The sequence below is a fragment of the Mastigoproctus giganteus genome, chromosome 2 (genome assembly GCF_048544385.1).
Source record: "Mastigoproctus giganteus isolate SK-2022 chromosome 2, ASM4854438v1, whole genome shotgun sequence".
NCBI lineage: Eukaryota > Metazoa > Arthropoda > Arachnida > Uropygi > Thelyphonidae > Mastigoproctus > Mastigoproctus giganteus.
In genome coordinates, this window is record NC_143576.1 from 76,079,873 (window position 1) to 76,098,894 (window position 19,022).

A 19,022-nucleotide genomic window follows, 5' to 3' on the forward strand; every position below is an offset into this window, starting at 1 on the left:
TATTTTTTAGTTGGTATGAAAAGCCTAGTAGCTTCCAAGATTATTTCTTTGAATGCTTGCCATTTTGAATTTGCTGTTGGTAACATCATCAGTTGGTCCCACCATATAGAATTTAAATACAGTCTCAGACCACCGTTATTTTTTTTGTGCACTGGCTTTTGTGGCCGTAAAGCACCTCCCAAAGTTTTTGCATTTTACTCTGATCCAAGGCCGAGGCGGGATTCGAACCTGCAACCTTTGGGTTGCCAGGCAGGCATTTTTACCCAACTGACTAGCCCAGTCGGCTCACAGACCACCGTAGTCACCTTTACAAAAGCAAAATCCCTTCCCTTTACTCCTGATGGTAGTTACCTCTGAGTAAATCCCACTTCAGCACACCATGATCACTGCCACTTAGTGGTTCTTTTATCTGCAGATTCTTAATGCATGAAGAATCACTACTGATAATCAGATCAAGAGTATTACTCCCTCTAGTTGCCTCCCGAACATGCTGCTGAAGAAAACAATCATCCAATAAAACCACAAAATCCTTGCTAGTGTGAGTGACCAACCCACAAATTCCAGTCGCTCTCTGGAAAATTAAAATCCCCCTTTATAAGACTCTCTGATTTACTGGCCCACTCTATTTCTCTGCACAATTGCTCATTATACTCATCAGGCCTATAACACACACTTACTCTCATTTTTCCTTTCCCAGTGCTTATGTCACACCAAACAGATTCAACACTGCATTGTCCACCAACATCGATTAGATGCACTTCCTTAGATTTTGTGTTTCTTAACTAACAGCATAACTCCTCCTCCATTCCTGTCCTGTCTATCCTTTCTGTACACATTGTACTCCCCAAATTCCAATTCCGCACTGCTTATGTCTATGTGACATCGCGTCTCTGATATCCCAACAATATCTGCCTTTGATGTCTTGACTAGCAGTTTAAGTTCATCAAATTTATAAACTATACTCCTAGCATTGGTGTACACACAAGTATACATACACCTGTTTCTACTCTTAATTACCCTAACACCGCCCATGTATTTACTTGTTCCACTACAACTCCCAGCAGTCCTGGAAATCCCCATTGCCTTGCATTCCAGGCTGCTGCTCAATTGCATTTCAATAGAACAGTGCAAGAATCACTTTCACCTCTGCCAGCGGTTACTGTTAATCTATTAGTCTGTGTATCCCACCAAGCTAGTTTCCCGACCCACCTAACTCTGCCTCAATAGCATCAGCAAATATTCTTGCATCCTTTCTTTTTTAAGTGTATACCATCCCTGTAGAAGCAGTCTCTCCTGTTAACAAGCACAGACCAGGCTAAAAAAAATTATACCCCTTGAGCCTTGCACAATCTTTGCAGGGACAAATTGATCGACAAGGCTCTCATCATATACTCCCTCCTATCATGTCTGAGCAGAATTGCAGACACTTTCAAATTCAGCCCTAACTCGGCTTTTTTTTCAACATTGACTTGCACTTGTTAAGTAATTCCGCCGGTCTCCTACTCTTAATATCATTAGTGCCAGCGTGCCCTTAAAAGATGATATCTGTACAACGTCATCAACCTTTGCCCCTAGCAGACATACCCTGGTCCTGTTCCACATATTATCCTTTTTGCATAATATGTTCTCCATTTCCCTGACAATAGAGTCACCGACAACAACTAGTTTCTTTGGGACCAGTGCATTCTGCCTTGGGAGTTGCCGCTGCATTGTGTGATGTTCAAGTGCAAACTCTGACATTGATGTGGGCAGCTGAGAGCTTGATGGGCTCCCTCAATTTAAATCCTTCGAGGGCATCCACCCTGTCCTTCAAGCTCTCATATAGGCCCATAATAACGATAAGTTGGTACCTGATTTCCTCACACTCCTTACATCGTGCACACACAAAGACATTCCCCCTTGGCAATATTTAACCCCAGTGGCTCACATCTGGTGAGTATGGGCTTGGCACACCTAGGGTCCTGAGCTGGATATCATCTTTCTTCTCTTTCTTGGTGATTCCTTTCTCTCTCAAGGTAACTCGGGAATTTTTTTTTTTTACTGGTGCAGCATAAGCCTTAGGCTTCCTTGCACCATATGGCTTATAATAATAATAATAATAATAATAATAATATGTCCCGTTCCTGATTGCTCAACAAACATCAAACAAGCAGTGCATTTCAAAAGGCTGTGATTCAGAAGACAACCGCCCCCCCTCAGTTCTCCCTTGAGCCACAGCACTCCCATTAGTTTGAGCCTTTTGCTTTACTGCACTCTGGTCTGAGTCATGATTTCTATTCAATTCCAATCTTAAATTATAGGAGAAAACCTCATACATTTTTAGTAGGACTTAATTTCTCAACACTCAATCGCAAATGATTATAATATGAACTTACTCCCCCCCCCGCATAGTCACAAATAAATCAAATTAAAATAGGTATTAATTAAAATAATCATGCCTTCAACTCTCATATCATGTCAAGGGAATCGGAAAGAATTATGGAAAGAAGGCGGCCACCAACTTCCAAAAACCAACCAACATCGCATGCCACCATGAGAATTGAAAAACAATCATCGTAAAAATATAAAAACAATGAAATAAATATCCATTAATTCACACATAAATTAAACTTTAAAACCGTTTTTTAACTTCTTTTAAGAGACTACCTTATTCGGTTTGTTACCGTGTCACAAGAAGTACAAAAGCGATTCACGAATGATATCCCCCGTTTTATATAAAATTAACATTAACGACATCTGACAATTTTATATAAAACATGGGGGATATCATTCGCAAATCACTTTTGTCACGTGCATGATAGTGGTGGTTGGGTGATAATATGACAACTGTGCCGTGCTTTGTATCAACCATACAAAATGATATTATTTATTTCTCACGGGGTAAAAATAGATTTTGTAATAAATGAATATGTTTTACATAGAAAAGCATATCCTTTCACAGGGAATGATATGTGCTTTGTACAAATGAGAATTTTGTATAAACTGAGTCTGTATTAATGATTCTACTTCACAAATTTATTTTATTTTATTATTTTTTTTACACGGGGTAAAAATAGATTTTGTAATAAATGAATATGTTTTACATAGAAAAGCATATCCTTTCACAGGGAATGATATGTGCTTTGTACAAATGAGAATTTTGTATAAACTGAGTCTGTATTAATGATTCTACTTCACAAATTTATTTTATTTTATTATTTTTTTTACAAGAGTTGTTTAACGATTGTCAAAATACAACATAAATTATCCAATTTTGCTTTGTCTAGCCCAATTTGCCCAAACAAGGCATTTCCTTGTTTTTGGAAATACCTTTAACAGAGTTTAAAAGGGGCACAAAGGGAAACAGAGATTCTTTACTCCACCATTACTTATCGCTGTATGTTTAAGTGAGAAAAGATTTTAATTTAGACAAAGTAGTTTAGCAGATATAAAATATGAAAACTGCTCATCCAAAAGTATGAAAAACTTTCAATCCCTATATCCATCAAACAGCAGTAAATATGTTAAAAGGAACAACAAATTCCTTATTCCAGCAAGAGAAAAGGAACTTAATGTTTTCGATTGCTTGCACCAGAAGTTTTCAATTTCAAAGTTCTTTTCCTTGAGGGATTCACTGTTTTATTTTTATTACAAACTGAATTTGGACATGATTTACTCACTAGTCAATTCTTTGTTACAGTTTTCAGTTTGGTAATTATGAAAAGTTTTCGTGGTGTGGTGAATAAATGTATCAGATCGAAACAAGGAGTCATGCAGTGTTTGGAAGAACAACTTCTGATTGCAGACATAGTAATAAAACCCATATTGGAGGGCAGTGTAAAACTACTGCATTAATCAAGTATAGAAGTGGGATACTATTTCAGTGCAGGTATTGAGATTATTCATTGCTCAGTGGCAGGTTGCTAACCGAGGCTAGCTGCTGTCTGATGATGGAACCAAACAATTCCAAAACCAGTCACAACAGTGCCTTTAAACTTTTAATGAATAAAGATTCACTTATTGAGTGATGCTATTCAATGAAAAACAATATTAGGCTAACTTTACTTTACTTTAGGTTGACTTGTGGATAACAGTCCTTTCTAAAGAGCCATAAACCCAAACTCTCGCTATTGTAGGAGCATTGTTTCCTGACAGTAAAGACAGAAAAATTAATGCAGTGTGAGCAAACTTAAACTGTGTTAATTTTTCTGTCAAACTATTTCAATACTTGTTTTGAAATAGTACTTGATATACTTGATTAATGCAGGTCTTATGCTGCCTACCAATAGAGGTTTTATTATTATGTAACTAAATTTACATTTGCAACTGGAAGTTTTTCTTCCAAACACTACTTGGCTGCTCATTTAGGTTCGATATGTTTATTCACCACTTGGCACAAAATCACTAATTAAGACTATCTGTTGTCTGATAATGGAATCAAACAGTGCTTTCAAGTTTTCAATGAATAATATATCTGCCTACTGGGCAATGTTATTCGATTAAAAATTATAATTACTTTAGGTTGACTCGTTGATTTTTAGAAGAATCAGCAACTTAGACCAAACTGCTCCATTGTGTATTATTAGGGTAGAAATGAATGTTCACAGGTCAATTTGCATGCTATACAGGCTGAAAAACCTCAGAATAACTCACAAGAGAAAACCCTACTGTCTCTGCCTGAGACCAACTAACCGCAATCCTGATTGAAGAGACCATTAGAAATTCTTCTATTCATTGATCAGAATCCAGAATCACTCCAAGCAAGTGATGACAAATGGTGAAGGCACTATACTGTCATGGAGAACATGGGTTCCCTCGTGGATAATGTAGTTTTTTCTAAAAACCCATAAGCCCAAATTCTGTCACTGTCATAGGACAACATTGTCCCCAACAGAAAAAAACACAAAAAATGAATGAAATGTGAGCATTTTCTCTCAAACTAAGCCATCATTATATTTTACACTGGTGTGAAAGTGCATCACCTAGGAATTTCACATTTCTAACCCCTTTTTGCAATGGTATGTTACATTAATGACTATCATCACAAATAGAAATAAAAACAAAGATATTTATTAATAATTAAGGCAAAGCTAAGTAATATTTGACATGTGTATTTGGTATAGCTAAGTAATATTTGGACATAATAGGGCTTACAGAGACGTGGTGCCACCCGGAAATTGGGTATGATGAGTTTCAGTACGGCTTGTATAATGTATTTAGGAAGGATAGAGTAGATAGAAGGGGTGGTGGAGTAATGCTTCTTATCAGAAGCAGCCTGAGTGCGACGATAGCTTTCCCGGATTCAGACATTTCACATGCTAGTATAGAGTCTGTATGGTGTGAGATAGTTGGAAACAAAGGTACAATGCGAGTAGGAGTAATCTATAGACCAGGTGATTGTGAAGACTATGACAAAAGCCTCTACATGCAAATGGAATGGGCAAGTAAGCGTCAATGTCTTATTATGGGTGATTTCAATTTGCCTCTAATTGATTGGAGTAAATGGGAAGGAAACTCAACATGGGGAACAAAATTTTTAAATCAACTAGATGACTGTTATTTGTATCAACATGTCAGGGAAAGTACTAGAGAAAAGAATATCCTAGACCTCATCATCACACATGAATCAGATGACATAAGAGGGCTGACAGTAGAGGAACCAGTAGCAGGAAGTGATCATGGAGTTCTACGGTGGATGATGACGAGAGAGGTAGCAGAAGTAAAAGGCAAAGGAATGGGTTTTAATTTCAGAAAAGGAAATTACAATGCCTTAAGGTACTACATGGCCTCTATTAACTGGGTAGATATCGCGCAGAGAATGATTACAATTGAACTGTGTTACGCTTTTAAAACATTAATCACAGATGCCTTGAATGCGTATATACCATTAAAAAAAATACTCCACGAGAAGGGTTCCAAGTTGGATGAATAGTGAAGTTGCCACATTACTTGAGCAGAAAAAGGTGGCATGGAAAAGTTACAGAGCAATAAAAAGTACTGAAGCCTATAACAGCTACAAGGTGATGTGTAATAGAGCCACAGAAGGTTCGACAGGCAAAGGCAGTTTATGAGAAATCACTAGCAAACAGAGCAAAGAGGGGGATAAAGAATTCTTCACATATATAAATGCCAAGAAGAGCAGGACAAACCAGATCGGACCTTTACGTAAGGGAAAGGGGATAGTAATAAATACAGCAGCTGCCGTTGCAGATGAACTCAACAGTTATTTTGCATCGATATTTACAAATGAAAAGCCTTTTGTGGCAATGGGAAATTGTGGGAGCAAAGTTAAAAAATATGTAATTAATGATATTGAAATTTCGCAAGATTATTTAATGAAAAATAAGGCTCCTGGAGTTGATGGAATATACCCTATAATCTTGAGAGAGGCGGCAAGCGAGTGCATTGAACCACTGAGGCTGGTTATGCGAGCATCACTAGACTCGGGGGAGATTCCTTTGGATTGGAAAAGTGCAAATGTATCTCCCATACATAAGGGTGGCTCTAAAAGTGAAGTGGGAAATTATCGACCTGTCAGTCTGACTTCAGTAGTAGGGAAAATCATGGAGGCAATGATCAAGGGTGGAATTCAGGATCATTTGGATCGAATTGAAATTCTCAAGGATACTCAGCATGGTTTTGTAAAGGGAAAATCATGTTTAACAAATCTGGTTCGCTATTTCGAAAGGGTCACTCACGAGCTGGATTTAGGGAATAATTTCGACATTGTTTATTTAGATTTCAGCAAAGCTTTTGACTCAGTCCCACATGAGCGGTTGCTTTATAAGCTGGAACAGGTTGGAATCACTGGGAAAATCCTTAGATGGATAGAAGGATGGCTTCAGGGCAGGAGGCAGAGGGTTGTGATAAATGGCTATTCCTCAGATTGGGTTGATGTAAGAAGTGGGGTTCCCCAAGGATCAGTATTAGGACCACTGTTGTTTTTAATTTTCATAAACGACATTGATGAAGGGATAGAGGGCGTGATGTCTAAATTTGCAGATGATGTTAAAATTGGTAGAGTAGTTAATGATCACTGTCAAGCTGAGCTTCTTCAGAGAGACCTAGATAGACTTCAAGAATGGTCAGAAAAATGGCAGCTGTGCTTTAATCCAACAAAGTGTAAGGTATTAACACCTGGGAAACAGTAATCCCAAAATAACTTATTCACTTGGTGGAGTTCAACTAAACCCAGTACTGGAGGAAAGGGACTTGGGTGTTACGATACGGTCAGACATGAAATTCTCTGAGCATTGTAAACAGGTTGCAAGGAAGGCCCATGGTGTCCTATCGATGATCTATCGAACATTTGCAAGTAGAGATAGGGACGTGATAATCCCATTATATAAGGCTTATGTTAGACCACACTTGGAATACTGTGTTCAAGTATGGAGACCGCACCTAAAGAAAGACATCGAGCTTCTTGAAAGGGTGCAAAGAAGGGTAACTCGCCTGGTGAGATCGGCAAAAGGGCGTCCTTATGAAGAAAGACTTCGAATATGTGGGTTGAAGAGTTTGGAAACTAGACACCTTAGAGGAGATTTGATTGAGGTGTTTAAGGCTCTGAGAGGCATCAGTAAAATGAATGAGGACAAAATTTTCAAGATTATAAATGATGCTAGAACTAGGGGACATAAATTCAAGTTACGGGGGGAAATGTTTAGATTGGACTGCAGGAAGTTTTATTTTAGCCAGCGAGTTATAAATTATTGGAATAAGTTGCCTTCATGGGTGGTAGAGGCCGACAGTTTGGGGAAATTCAAAGGTCATCTGGATAGTACTTTCGGGTAAGGGAAGCGCATAGGATGATAGGATTAATTTCCTTTTTATTTATTTTTTATTTCATTTTATTATTTTTATTTATTTATTAATTATTATTATTTATTTATTTAATTTTTGTTTTTATCATTGTTTTGTTCGGATTTTTTTTTTTTTTTTGGCTGGTGCAGCATAAGCCATAGGCTTTCTTGCACCATACGGCCGTTACTAATACTAATGTGCTCTCAAAATATTCCAAAATCAGCATTTGCAACCTTTATACAACAGTTTTGGTAAACACAACAATTACGGCTGAAATGTTATCATATACCCTCAATTTGCTTCAGTTTATCATTTTAAATGGAAAACAAAATAAAAAGTTCACCAGGTGCAAACTAATATTTAGTTGAACTGCCTCTGGCCCTGATGACTGTTTGGGTGACTCATTTGCTTCCCGTTCCTTTTTCCCTATCAGCAGAACCAGTATTCTTGAGTTTGGAAAGAAATCTACTCACTGTTGACTGATTACAAGACACTCTATAAGCAATATGCCAGGAAGAACATCCTTCTTCACATAAAGCAACAATAGCACTCTTTCTTTGTGGCGTCAACTGCATGTAATTCACCATCCTGTATGTAACGCAGCACACCGTCGAGGCATTGATAAGATCAATTTCTGAAGATAATCAACTGACAGTTCGAGGTTCCAAACACGAATTATGGCTTCCTGAAGTTCACAAAGGGTATTTGGTTTCTTTCTGGCAACTGCACATTCCACACGATGCCAACAGTTCGCCATAGGATTCAGGTCCGGGCTGTTTCCTGGCCAGCTAACAGTTGTAATGGACGGATCTTCCAACCATTTTTTCACCTATAACAAATGTAAACACATTACTGTTGAACCTCTAATGCAGAAATGAAGCTAAAGTAACACAACAGAAGTGCCTACTTACACATTTCGCCCAATGACAAGGAGCAGAGTCATCTTGAAAGATGCAGTTACTTGGCAGGTTGGTCTCTAATGGTTGACAGCAATTTGACTACCAATATAGTCATCAGGTATCCATTTGCATTTAAGGAACCTTTTATAAACTGCAGGTGACCTTCTCCACGATACGAAATGCACACCCATATCATTTGACTGGTAGGGAATTTCACTGTAGACACCATGCAGTCTGGATGGTATTCTTCGCCATGTCTACGGCGAATCGTTTGTCTCCCGTCAGAGCCATGCAGGTTGAATTTCTTCTCATCTGAGAAAATAACTGACTTCCACTGCTCAGGGGTCCATTTGACATGCTCCTTACACCAAATTAAACGAGCTTTTTTCATTTTTTGTGTGAGGAGGGGCTTCTTAGGACAATGGGCTACAAGTTCATTTTTGAAAAGGTGTCTTCTGACTGTTACTGCACTTGCTACCACTCCTGTATGTTCTTCCCATTTTCTTTTCAGCTCAGACGAAGAAGCTTTATGGTTTTTAAGACATAAGCGCTTCAAAACTCAGTCCTGTTTGGGTGACTCATTTGCTTCCCGTTCCTTTTTCCCTATCAGCAGAACCAGTATTCTTGAGTTTGGAAAGAAATCTACTCACTGTTGACTGATTACAAGACACTCTATAAGCAATATGCCAGGAAGAACATCCTTCTTCACATAAAGCAACAATAGCACTCTTTCTTTGTGGCGTCAACTGCATGTAATTCACCATCCTGTATGTAACGCACCACTACTGAAGAAGTGGAATAAAACACTGACACAAGCAAGGAATGACTGCAATTCTTGAAGAACGTGCTTATATAGCTGAAAGTAACACTTCATGCAATATTACATCATCACCTATGCATATCAATCTTATCTGATGCAATCTGTAAGAAATATTACCATGTACTTACATTATTTGGAAGACAATTATAATTTTAAGGGGTGATGCGCTTTCTTTGAACACCAGTGTATATGTATAATTTTAGGTATTTCACTATCAGGAAATATATTTGAACACTGAACCTACTTAACCAGTAGCAGTCAGGTTATGCTCTGTGAAAATCAATTCAAATAAGCATTCAGCATGTATAACGTTATCATTTTCACTTTGAAATGCTACATCTATTTTTGTATTTCTGTCTACACACTGCACAATGTTTTCATGCTTGTCCCTTTCAAAATGTCTGATTACAGCTGTTGTAGCTAAAACATCACATCTATATACAGTACACAAAACAAACACATTAGCTTTTCCAGATTTTATGATATACACAAAACTTACATATATGTCTTGTTAAACATTAAATCATATTTCTTTGGAATCTCACTGTAGGACATCATTAAATCAAATTTAACTTGGCACATTACACACATTTTATACAATGGAGACTGGCAACACTTGATGCTTTCTGTTATCTAAAGATGAACAGTGAAATTTCATGAACAAATTCCCAAAATATTTTTAAAAACTCAGAATTTAACAGTTTCTTTGTGAAAAAGACAGAAAAGAACTATGTTACAATGAAGCAGGAGAATGGGTTAAAAAAAAACAACTCATAAATGAATAGCATTGGCAGCAATGTTAATATCAAAACTATGCCACTTAGAGAAACCTGGTCTTCTATAAGTGTCAGTTTAATCTTAGTGTTTTGGGCACATATCCTCAAATCCAGGCCTCATAACTCCTCACTGTGAATCAAAACATGCAGCTCAGATATTTAATTCTGGTGCAGTAAAACTTGTCAAATTATACAGATCAGTGTGATTCAAAAACAGCTCATCTTACAAAGTATCTATAAATTTCAACTTAAATAAAAAAAAAAAATTACTTTATAATTATTAGAATAAGATAATTCCCAATGGAAAGGCAAATCTAACAAACTATCTTTTTGGTGACTACTGAAGAAGTGGAATAAAAACTGTATCCACAAAACATTTGTACCCGTATGATCAATTTGTTCCTTTTAATACAGGCATACCTCGAATAACGAATAGGATGCGTTCCACGAAATTACTTCGTTAAGCGAAACTTAGTTTTCAGAGGTAAAAATACTATGGCCAGAATAGGGATAGGTTCCTACGTAAAGAAAATGAAAAGCTTTTTTTTTCGAACAAAGAAATGTTTTATTAAATAAACAGTCAACTTATATACAAAGTGAAATCACATTTTAAAATATGAGTCTAAAGTTGATTGCTTATGCTTTTTTTCTCTTTCATTTAACAATTGCTTATACGGAGTTATTGCATTTAACACCGATCGCTTAACAATAAAACTTCTTCCTAAATCAGGATCATTTTCACTAAAAAAATTTAAAACGTTTTCAATGTCATTTAAGCACCTTTTTAAATCTTTGGTTGTTAACACTTTTTCGGCAGGAACTTCTTTAACTTCGTCTTCATTATCTTTGTCTTCGTTGCTAACAAGGTTTTCTAAATCTTCCACTGAAAAACCATCATCTTCTGCATTCAATAAATTTCTAACATCCTCTTCATCGACATTTTCGAAACCTATTGATTGAGCCATCTGGATAACTTCATTTCTAATTTCTTGGATGTTATTTTCTTCTTCTAGTACAACTTCTGGCCATATTTTGCACCAAACTCCATTTAAGCATTTCTTAGTGACTTCTTTCCAGGAACTATCAATGTTTTCAATTGCGTTTTTAATGGTGTAGTTTTTCCAAAAAAGTTTTAACTGTCATTTCCTCTTTATCCTCTAGTTCAGTTAAATTGCTTAATGTTCGACACAGATAATAAGCTTTAAATGATGCTATTACTCCCTGATCCTGAAGATAATCAGGGAAGTTGTGTTTGCTGGAAGAAACACAACTTTTACAGGAATGCATGTGTCCAACGTGTTAAGATCAGTAGGATGTCCCGAAGCATTGTCTAACAACAAAAGAGCTTTTTCTTCAAAGTTGTTTTTTTGACAATACCGTTTTACTTCAGGACAAAAGTGGTTAACAAACCAATCAGTAAATAACTCCTTGGTAACCCACACTTTTCTATTTGCTTTCCATATTACATGTAAATTCATTTTTATGTTACCTTTTAACGCCCTCTGATTTTCTGAATTTATAATCGCCAGAGGCATTTGATCCAAAGAGTAACGTTAAACGGTCTTTGGCTGCTTTGAACCCAGCAGCTGATTTTTCTTCAATAGAAATGAAGCTTTTTGTTGGTAGCCGTTTCCAGAACAAACCGCTTTCGTCAACATTGAACACCAAATTTGGTGGAAAATTTTCACGTTCAATTATTTCCTTTAGTTTTTCTGGAAACTTCTCCTGTTAATGTTTTTTAAATTTCTCGAACCAACCACGAGAAGCCCCAAAGGTTTCCGTAATTTCTTCAGTTTGTTTAGATTTCAGGTGATTAAACTGGAATATTTTTTTATGTTAAATGGGGCTTGAAATTGCGGACTTCGTTATATCGAAGCTTCGTTATCAGAGGTAACGTTAACCGAGGTATGCCTGTATTTCAGATTATTCAACATACTTTTTTCACCTTCATCCTAAGATGTTTTTCTTGATAAGTTTTTAGAAGCTTGCCTACTAAAGAAAGATCTCAGGAGGATTTTACTCTGATAAAAAAAATGAAATATTTTTTCTAGATAACCAAATTAAATATCCTAAATAATTATACAGGTAAAACACTTTCAAAATATAAACCAATCACTTAGCTTAAGCTGTCTGCAAATGCATCACAAATGCTAGCTTCACTTAGTTATTTATCCATTCTTTAATAAAACAGTCAAGACAAAACCTTTTGAAAGATACTGTAAGTTACTGTGTTGAAAATAAAAGAACTTAAAAGAAAAAAGTTCATTGAAATGCAGCTATACAATGGCTAATAATTAAAGGAACTTTCCTGCTTACTTTCTAGAAGCATCACTGGCCAAGTAATCAGCAAACATCTTAAGGCACTGAAGCTCTTCTACATCACCTGAATGTATTTCATCTAGTACAACTCCATATTTCCGCTGAGCAAGGTAGGCTCGATACATAAAAATTTTTTTTTCCAGTTTCTGTTCTGGATTAGCTATCTATAAAAAGCAATTTTAAAAACTGTTAGGCATAAAAACCAAAACATATTCCATATATTTCAATTAAAAGTGCCATCCATATCCTCTAGATTCTCTCCACTATAGTTAAGCAAGTTTCTATGGCTTATGCATATAAATTAAATTACAGTAGAACCCAGATAAGAAATTCCCACTTAAGTAAGAAACCAAACCCTGTACTAGGTTTGATTTCTTAATTTCCATTAATTATTTTATTTGCTTTCCTGCTTAAAAAGTAAGTGTTAAAGAATACACAGCATATTATTATAATGATGTTTTTCCACTTAATACATTTTTTAAATAAAATAAATTCTTTATTTTTATATTAAAAAAATATATAACACAACAAACATTTTGGTAATTGAACAAGTTAGTGCATAGCATCATTTTAGTTTATAGTAAACCACCGAAGTAAATGAAATGGTACTGATTTTTACATCTTATATTGTGAATGCCTTCACAAAGAGTTGCCCTGATATCATTAGCAGAGGCATATGATGCAAGAAAGCAAGCTTATGCAGCATCAGCCAAAAAAAAAAAAAAAACGCTCCCATTTCACCGCCATTCATTCCAAAATACCTGTCCAGCTTAGCCTTAAATTTATTTAGGCTATCAACCTCCACAACAAAAGATGGAAGTCTGTTCCACCAATCAATTACCCGCTGGCTAAAGGCAAACTTCCGCACATTTATCCTACAACTGTCTTTCCTCAATTTGAATTTATGCCCTCTCAGGTGATTATTCTGAGCAAGAGGAAGAATCCCATCAGCATTGAGCATGCTGAAACCATTCAAGGCTTTATACACCTCAGTCAGATCACCTCGCAGGTGCCCAGTCTCCAGACACTAATCTGCAAAACTTAAGTCTTTCTTCGTAAGAGCAACCCTTCGTTCCATTCACTAATCTTGTTGCCCTTCTCTGTACTCGTTCCAACAGCTCTACATCCTTCTGAAAATGAGGCCTCCAGACCTGTATACAGTACTCAATTGCACTATCTCCAATAAGCAATGCTTCGCGCCACTGGAGAAGACTAATGTTACTTATTCTCAGCAGATACCACCACACAAGGGCGGTGGTATCTGCTGAGAATAAGTAACATTAGTCTGCCGAGAATCCACTAGTGAAGTGTTGCCTATTCGAGAATCCGCTGTCGAAGGTAGTTCAATATTAAGGCAACTTGTTGTGAAGGAATTCACAATATGAGATAATTCACAATATGAGATATAACAAAAACGATGCCATTTCACCTACTTCGGTGATTTACTACAAACAGAAATGATAATATGCACTAAATTGTTTGATTAGTAAATCTTCCGTAGTCAGAGGTTTTCAGAGCTAAAATTCTTTTAGTATAAACATTGTGATATAATGGAAGTGACATATTGCAATTGTTTTCATTGATTTTTACAGAAAAAAAACCGTGTCAATGAGAAATTATGGGAGTGAAGTTCAAAAAAAAAATGAAATTAATGATGTTGAAATTTCACATGTTTATTTAATGAAAAAAACTTTAGAACCCACAGGCCAGTAAGGCTCTTGGGGTTGACGGAATATATCCTATAATCTTAAGGGAGGCAGCAGGTGAGTGCATTGAACCATTGAGGCTAATTATGAGAGCATCACTGACTCGGAAGTGATTACGTTGGATTGGAATAGTGCCAGTGTATCTCCAGTACATAAGGGCAGTTCTAAGAGTGAAGTGGGAAATTACCGGCCAGTCAAACTTCAGTAGTAGGGAAAATCATGGAGACAAATGATCAAGTGTGGAATTCAGGATCATTTAGATAGAAATGGAATTCTGATGGACATTCAGCATGGTTTTGTAAAGGGAAAATATCATGTTAAAAGGAAAAACCTGGTTAGCTATTTTGACAAGAGCTGGATTTAGAGAATCATTTCGAGATTATTTATTTGGATTTCAGCAGAGCATCTGGCTCAGTCCCACATGAGCAGTTACTTTATAAGCTGGGCAGGTTGGAGTCACAGGGAAAATCCTTAGATGGATAGCTGGATGGCTTCAGGGCAGGAGGCAGAGAGTTGTGATAAATGGGATCATTTAGACAAGACTTCAGTTATAGCTCGGACACAGCATGGTTTTGTTAAGGGGAAGTCTTGCCTGACCAATTTGATTGGATACTATGATGCAGTCACAAAGGAACTGGATGCAGGGAATAACTTTGATATTATATACTTGGATCTTAGAAAGACTTTTGATACTGTTGCACATGGAAGACTGCTGCACAAATTGGAGCAGTGTAACATTGGAGGCAAATTGCTGCTGTGGTAAAGGGGTGGCTGAGGGGGAGAAGACAGAGAGTGGTAATCAATGGACACTGCTCGTCGTGGACTAATGTTATTAGTGGAGTCCCTCAGGGCTCAGTGTTGGGTCCATTATTGTTTTCTGTATTCATAAATGATATTGATGATGGTATATCAAGCTTAATGTCGAAGTTTGCAGACGATACAAAGGTAGGCAGGGTTGTCAAGGACACTACTGACACTATGCTGCTGCAACAGGATCTGGAAAGGTTGAGCAGATGGGCTGAGAGGTGGCAAATGAAGTTTAACATTGACAAATGTAAAGTACTACACATGGGAAACAGCAACCCCAGAGCAACGTATCAACTCTGTGGTATTACACTGGCAGTGGTAGAGAATGAAAGGGACCTGGGGGTGGTTGTGCAGGCAGATATGAAGTTCTCTGAGCAGTGCAGACGGGCTGCAAGAGTAGCTCATGGTGTATTGTCAATGATATATAGGAATTTTTCTAGCAGGGATAAGGAGGTGATTATTCCCTTGTATAAGGCAATGGTTAGGCCACACCTAGAGTACTGTATACAGGCCTGGAGGCCTCATTTCAAGAAGGATGTAGAGCTGCTGGAACGAGTACAGAGAAGGGCAACAAGATTAGTGAATGGAACAAAGGGGTGCTCTTACGAAGAAAGGCTTAAGATTTGCAAATTACAGTGTCTGGAGACTAGGCACCAGCGAGGTGATCTGATAGAGGTGTATAAAGCATTGAATGGTTTGAATGCTGATGGGATTCTTCCTCTCGCTCAGAATAATCACCTGAGAGGGCATAAATTCAAATTGAGGAAAGACAGATGTAGGCTAGACGTGCGGAAATTTGCCTTTAGCCAGCGAGTGGTTGGTTGGTGGAACAGACTTCCATCCCTTGTTGTGGAAGTTGATAGCCTAAATAAGTTTAAGGCTCAGCTGGACAGGTATTTTGAACGAACAGAGGGTGAAGTGGGAGTGGTTTTTTTTTTTTTTTTTGGCTGATGCTGCATAAGCTTGCTTTCTTGCATCAAATGCCTCTACTAATGCTAATGCTAATGCTAATGGCTATTCCTCAGATTGGGTTGATGTAAGAAGTGGGGTTCCCCAAGTATCACTGTTAGGATCACTGTTGTTTTCGATTTTCATTAATGACAATTAATGAAAATCAAAATAGATAGTAGAAATCCAGGTTCTACTGTATTTAGTCTCATTGCATATTACACACTTGGGAAACAATATCCCCAAAATAACTTTTACACCACTTGGTGGAGTTGAACTAAAGCTCAGTCAGTGGAGGAAAGGGACTTGGGTGTTACAATACAGACACAAAGTTCCTCAAACATTGTAGATAGGTTGCAAGGAAGGCCCATGGTGTCCTATCGATCATTTATCAAACAATTGCTAGTAGAGATAAGGATGTCATAATCCAATTATATAAGGCTATTGTTAGACCACTCTTGGAATACTGTGTTCAAGTATGGAGACAGCACCTCAAGAAAGACATTGTGCTTCTTGAAAGGGTTCAAAGACAGGTAACTCGCCTGGTGAGATTGGCAAAAGGCATCAATATGAAGAAAGACTTTGAATATGTGGGTTGCAGAGTTTGGAAAATAGGTACCTTAGAGGAGACTTGATTGAGGTGTTTAAGGCTCTGAAAGGCATAAGTAAAATGAATGAGGATGAAATTTGCACGTTTATAAATGATTCTAGAACAAGGGGCCAAGCTATGTTGGGGTGGGGGGGGGAGATGTTTAGATTGGATTCCAGAAAGTTTTATTTTAGCCAGCAAGTTATAAATTACTGAAATAAGTTACCTACCTACATGGGTGGTTGAGGCTGACATTTTTGGCGAAATTCAAAGGATTACCCGGGAGGAGGGAAATGCATACGTTGTCTATTTCCTTTTTTCTTATTTTTATTTTATTATATTTTATTTATTTATTATTTTTATTTTGTTTTTATTTATTTATATACATATTTTTTTTTTTTTTGGCTGGTGCAGCATAAGCCATAGGCTTACTTGCACCATGTGGTTAATACTAATATCCATAAATGGATATGTCGACTGCGTTAAGTTCTGATGGTTGTGAACAGTTCTGAATTACTTAGTGGATTGCTCCGGATTATTGTAATTGTGACCTTTTAAGGTATGTTGAAACTCATTCTTCCAACTTGGTAATAAGCTCATTCTTCCGACTTGGTAATAAGTTTAATGAACAGAATGTTAAAGCAATTAGAAATCCTCTGTTTTTAAAATGTTTCCCATAGGCAGAGTAAAATATTTATAAATTCTGAAAGAGTAGTTAAAAATGATCTTTAACTTATGTGTATCTTTTCATTATTTGTGTAGTCAATATTTCATACCTTTAGTTACTTTCCCTTCTAAGTTTTCCCTCGTAAGTAGTTCTAAACCTCCACTCCCTTTAAAAACTTCTTATCCAGGTTCTACTGTATTTAGTAAATTAAATCAAATGTAAGAGCAGATAAAACTAATTTATTATTTGAGGACCCTTGGGAGAGGTCAAACACATATACCTTCTTTATGAGCATTCCACCATAGTATTTCAAATATGCTACTTCCTCCAAAAGATAATAAAAGATGTGGGTAATTAAGTAGTGCAATGTGTGAGAGAGATCAATATTAATTAAATTACACAATTAATAAATTATCATAAGCATTTGCAATAAGTTATACAAGTATTATTTCCTCTAATGAATATCACAACAGTAATGATGCCAACATAACAGCACCTTTTCCCTAACAAAACCATAAATTTTAACCCGGCAGTGGTGATGTTCCATTTGTAACAAAAACAGTGGTAGGGGGCACCTGTTAGTTACTGTCTGACTGTGTGAAATGTGACTAACTGGCAAATTGTTAGGATAATTCCCTTTCAAGTATAGGTAGTGCCACAGTACATCTTGGATGAGGAATTAGTAAACACTGTCAGTGTTTGTCACAACTGCATAGTTTATTAGTGTGTTCAAGTTTACGATTTTTGTTAACAAAGAAAGTACTACCAACTACACCAAAGCTTACCTCTTGCATTCTTTGTTCAAAAACAAAGAATGCAAGAGGGAAGTTAAAAACAGTCAAGCTAAAAATATTATATTTAATGTTGTTAATTATTTTGATAAGGAAGCAATAAATGGAGTTCCAATGTTGCCAATTAAACAAGCAACAAAGCATGCAAGTGTCGCAATGGGATTTTTGGAAACAATCATTAAAAAATTTAGGAGAAAAAGGAAGCTAACAAGAATTCAACTTTAAATCTCCAAAAATGTGAACTAAAACAAGCCGTGGCATATCTTTTTTTTCAATCAAGAAGTTATAAAGCAAACTGTCCAAGACTTAAATAAATGAGAAAAGAGTTCCAACAATACTTAAATTAATTCCAGTTCTGAAAGAGAAAATAAATTTTACTTTTAAAAGGAAATCTTTTTGAAAAATTCTTCATGAAATTGGATTTTCGTGGAAAAAAATCTCATAGCAAAAGAAAGCTTTTAATGGAAAATAATGAAATTATACTTAAAAGAACAAGACATTTGCAACAAATAATGCAACTTAGAAGAAAGGAAGTAGGCCTATTGTTTATATTGATGAGCCTTGAATCGATAGTAATTGGACATTTAGTAAATGCCAGAAAAGTCAAATTGTTTGCAGCATCAAGGAAATGCTTCAAGACTTTTTGTTTTATGTGCAGGGGAAGAAATGGGATATATCCCTAATTCAAATTTAGTGTACAAAGCAAACACAACAATGGGGAATTATCACAGTCATGTACATTGGCATTATTTGAAAAATGGGCATCAAATAAACTGTTACCAAATTTACCTGAAGCGGCTGTGGTAATTGTAGACAATGCACCTTATTATTCCATGCAGTTAAACCAATCTCCTAACTTAACATTCAGAAAACAGACTGACTTTACCAGAATAATACTGCTTTTAGTGAAGATTTTAGATT

The 19,022-nt window shown here is 36.5% G+C and overlaps 1 protein-coding gene across 1 annotated transcript in view; it reads right to left on the reverse strand.

The window, feature by feature from the left end:
* epsilonCOP (coatomer subunit epsilon) overlaps window positions 1-19,022 on the reverse strand; it is a 204,714-nt gene that overhangs the window by 154,710 nt on the left and 30,982 nt on the right. Inside the window, exon 2 of the mRNA XM_090368530.1 lies at window positions 12,591-12,757. Within this exon, the coding sequence (XP_090224656.1) occupies window positions 12,591-12,757 (167 nt within the window). The remainder of the gene's footprint in view (window positions 1-12,590; window positions 12,758-19,022) is intronic.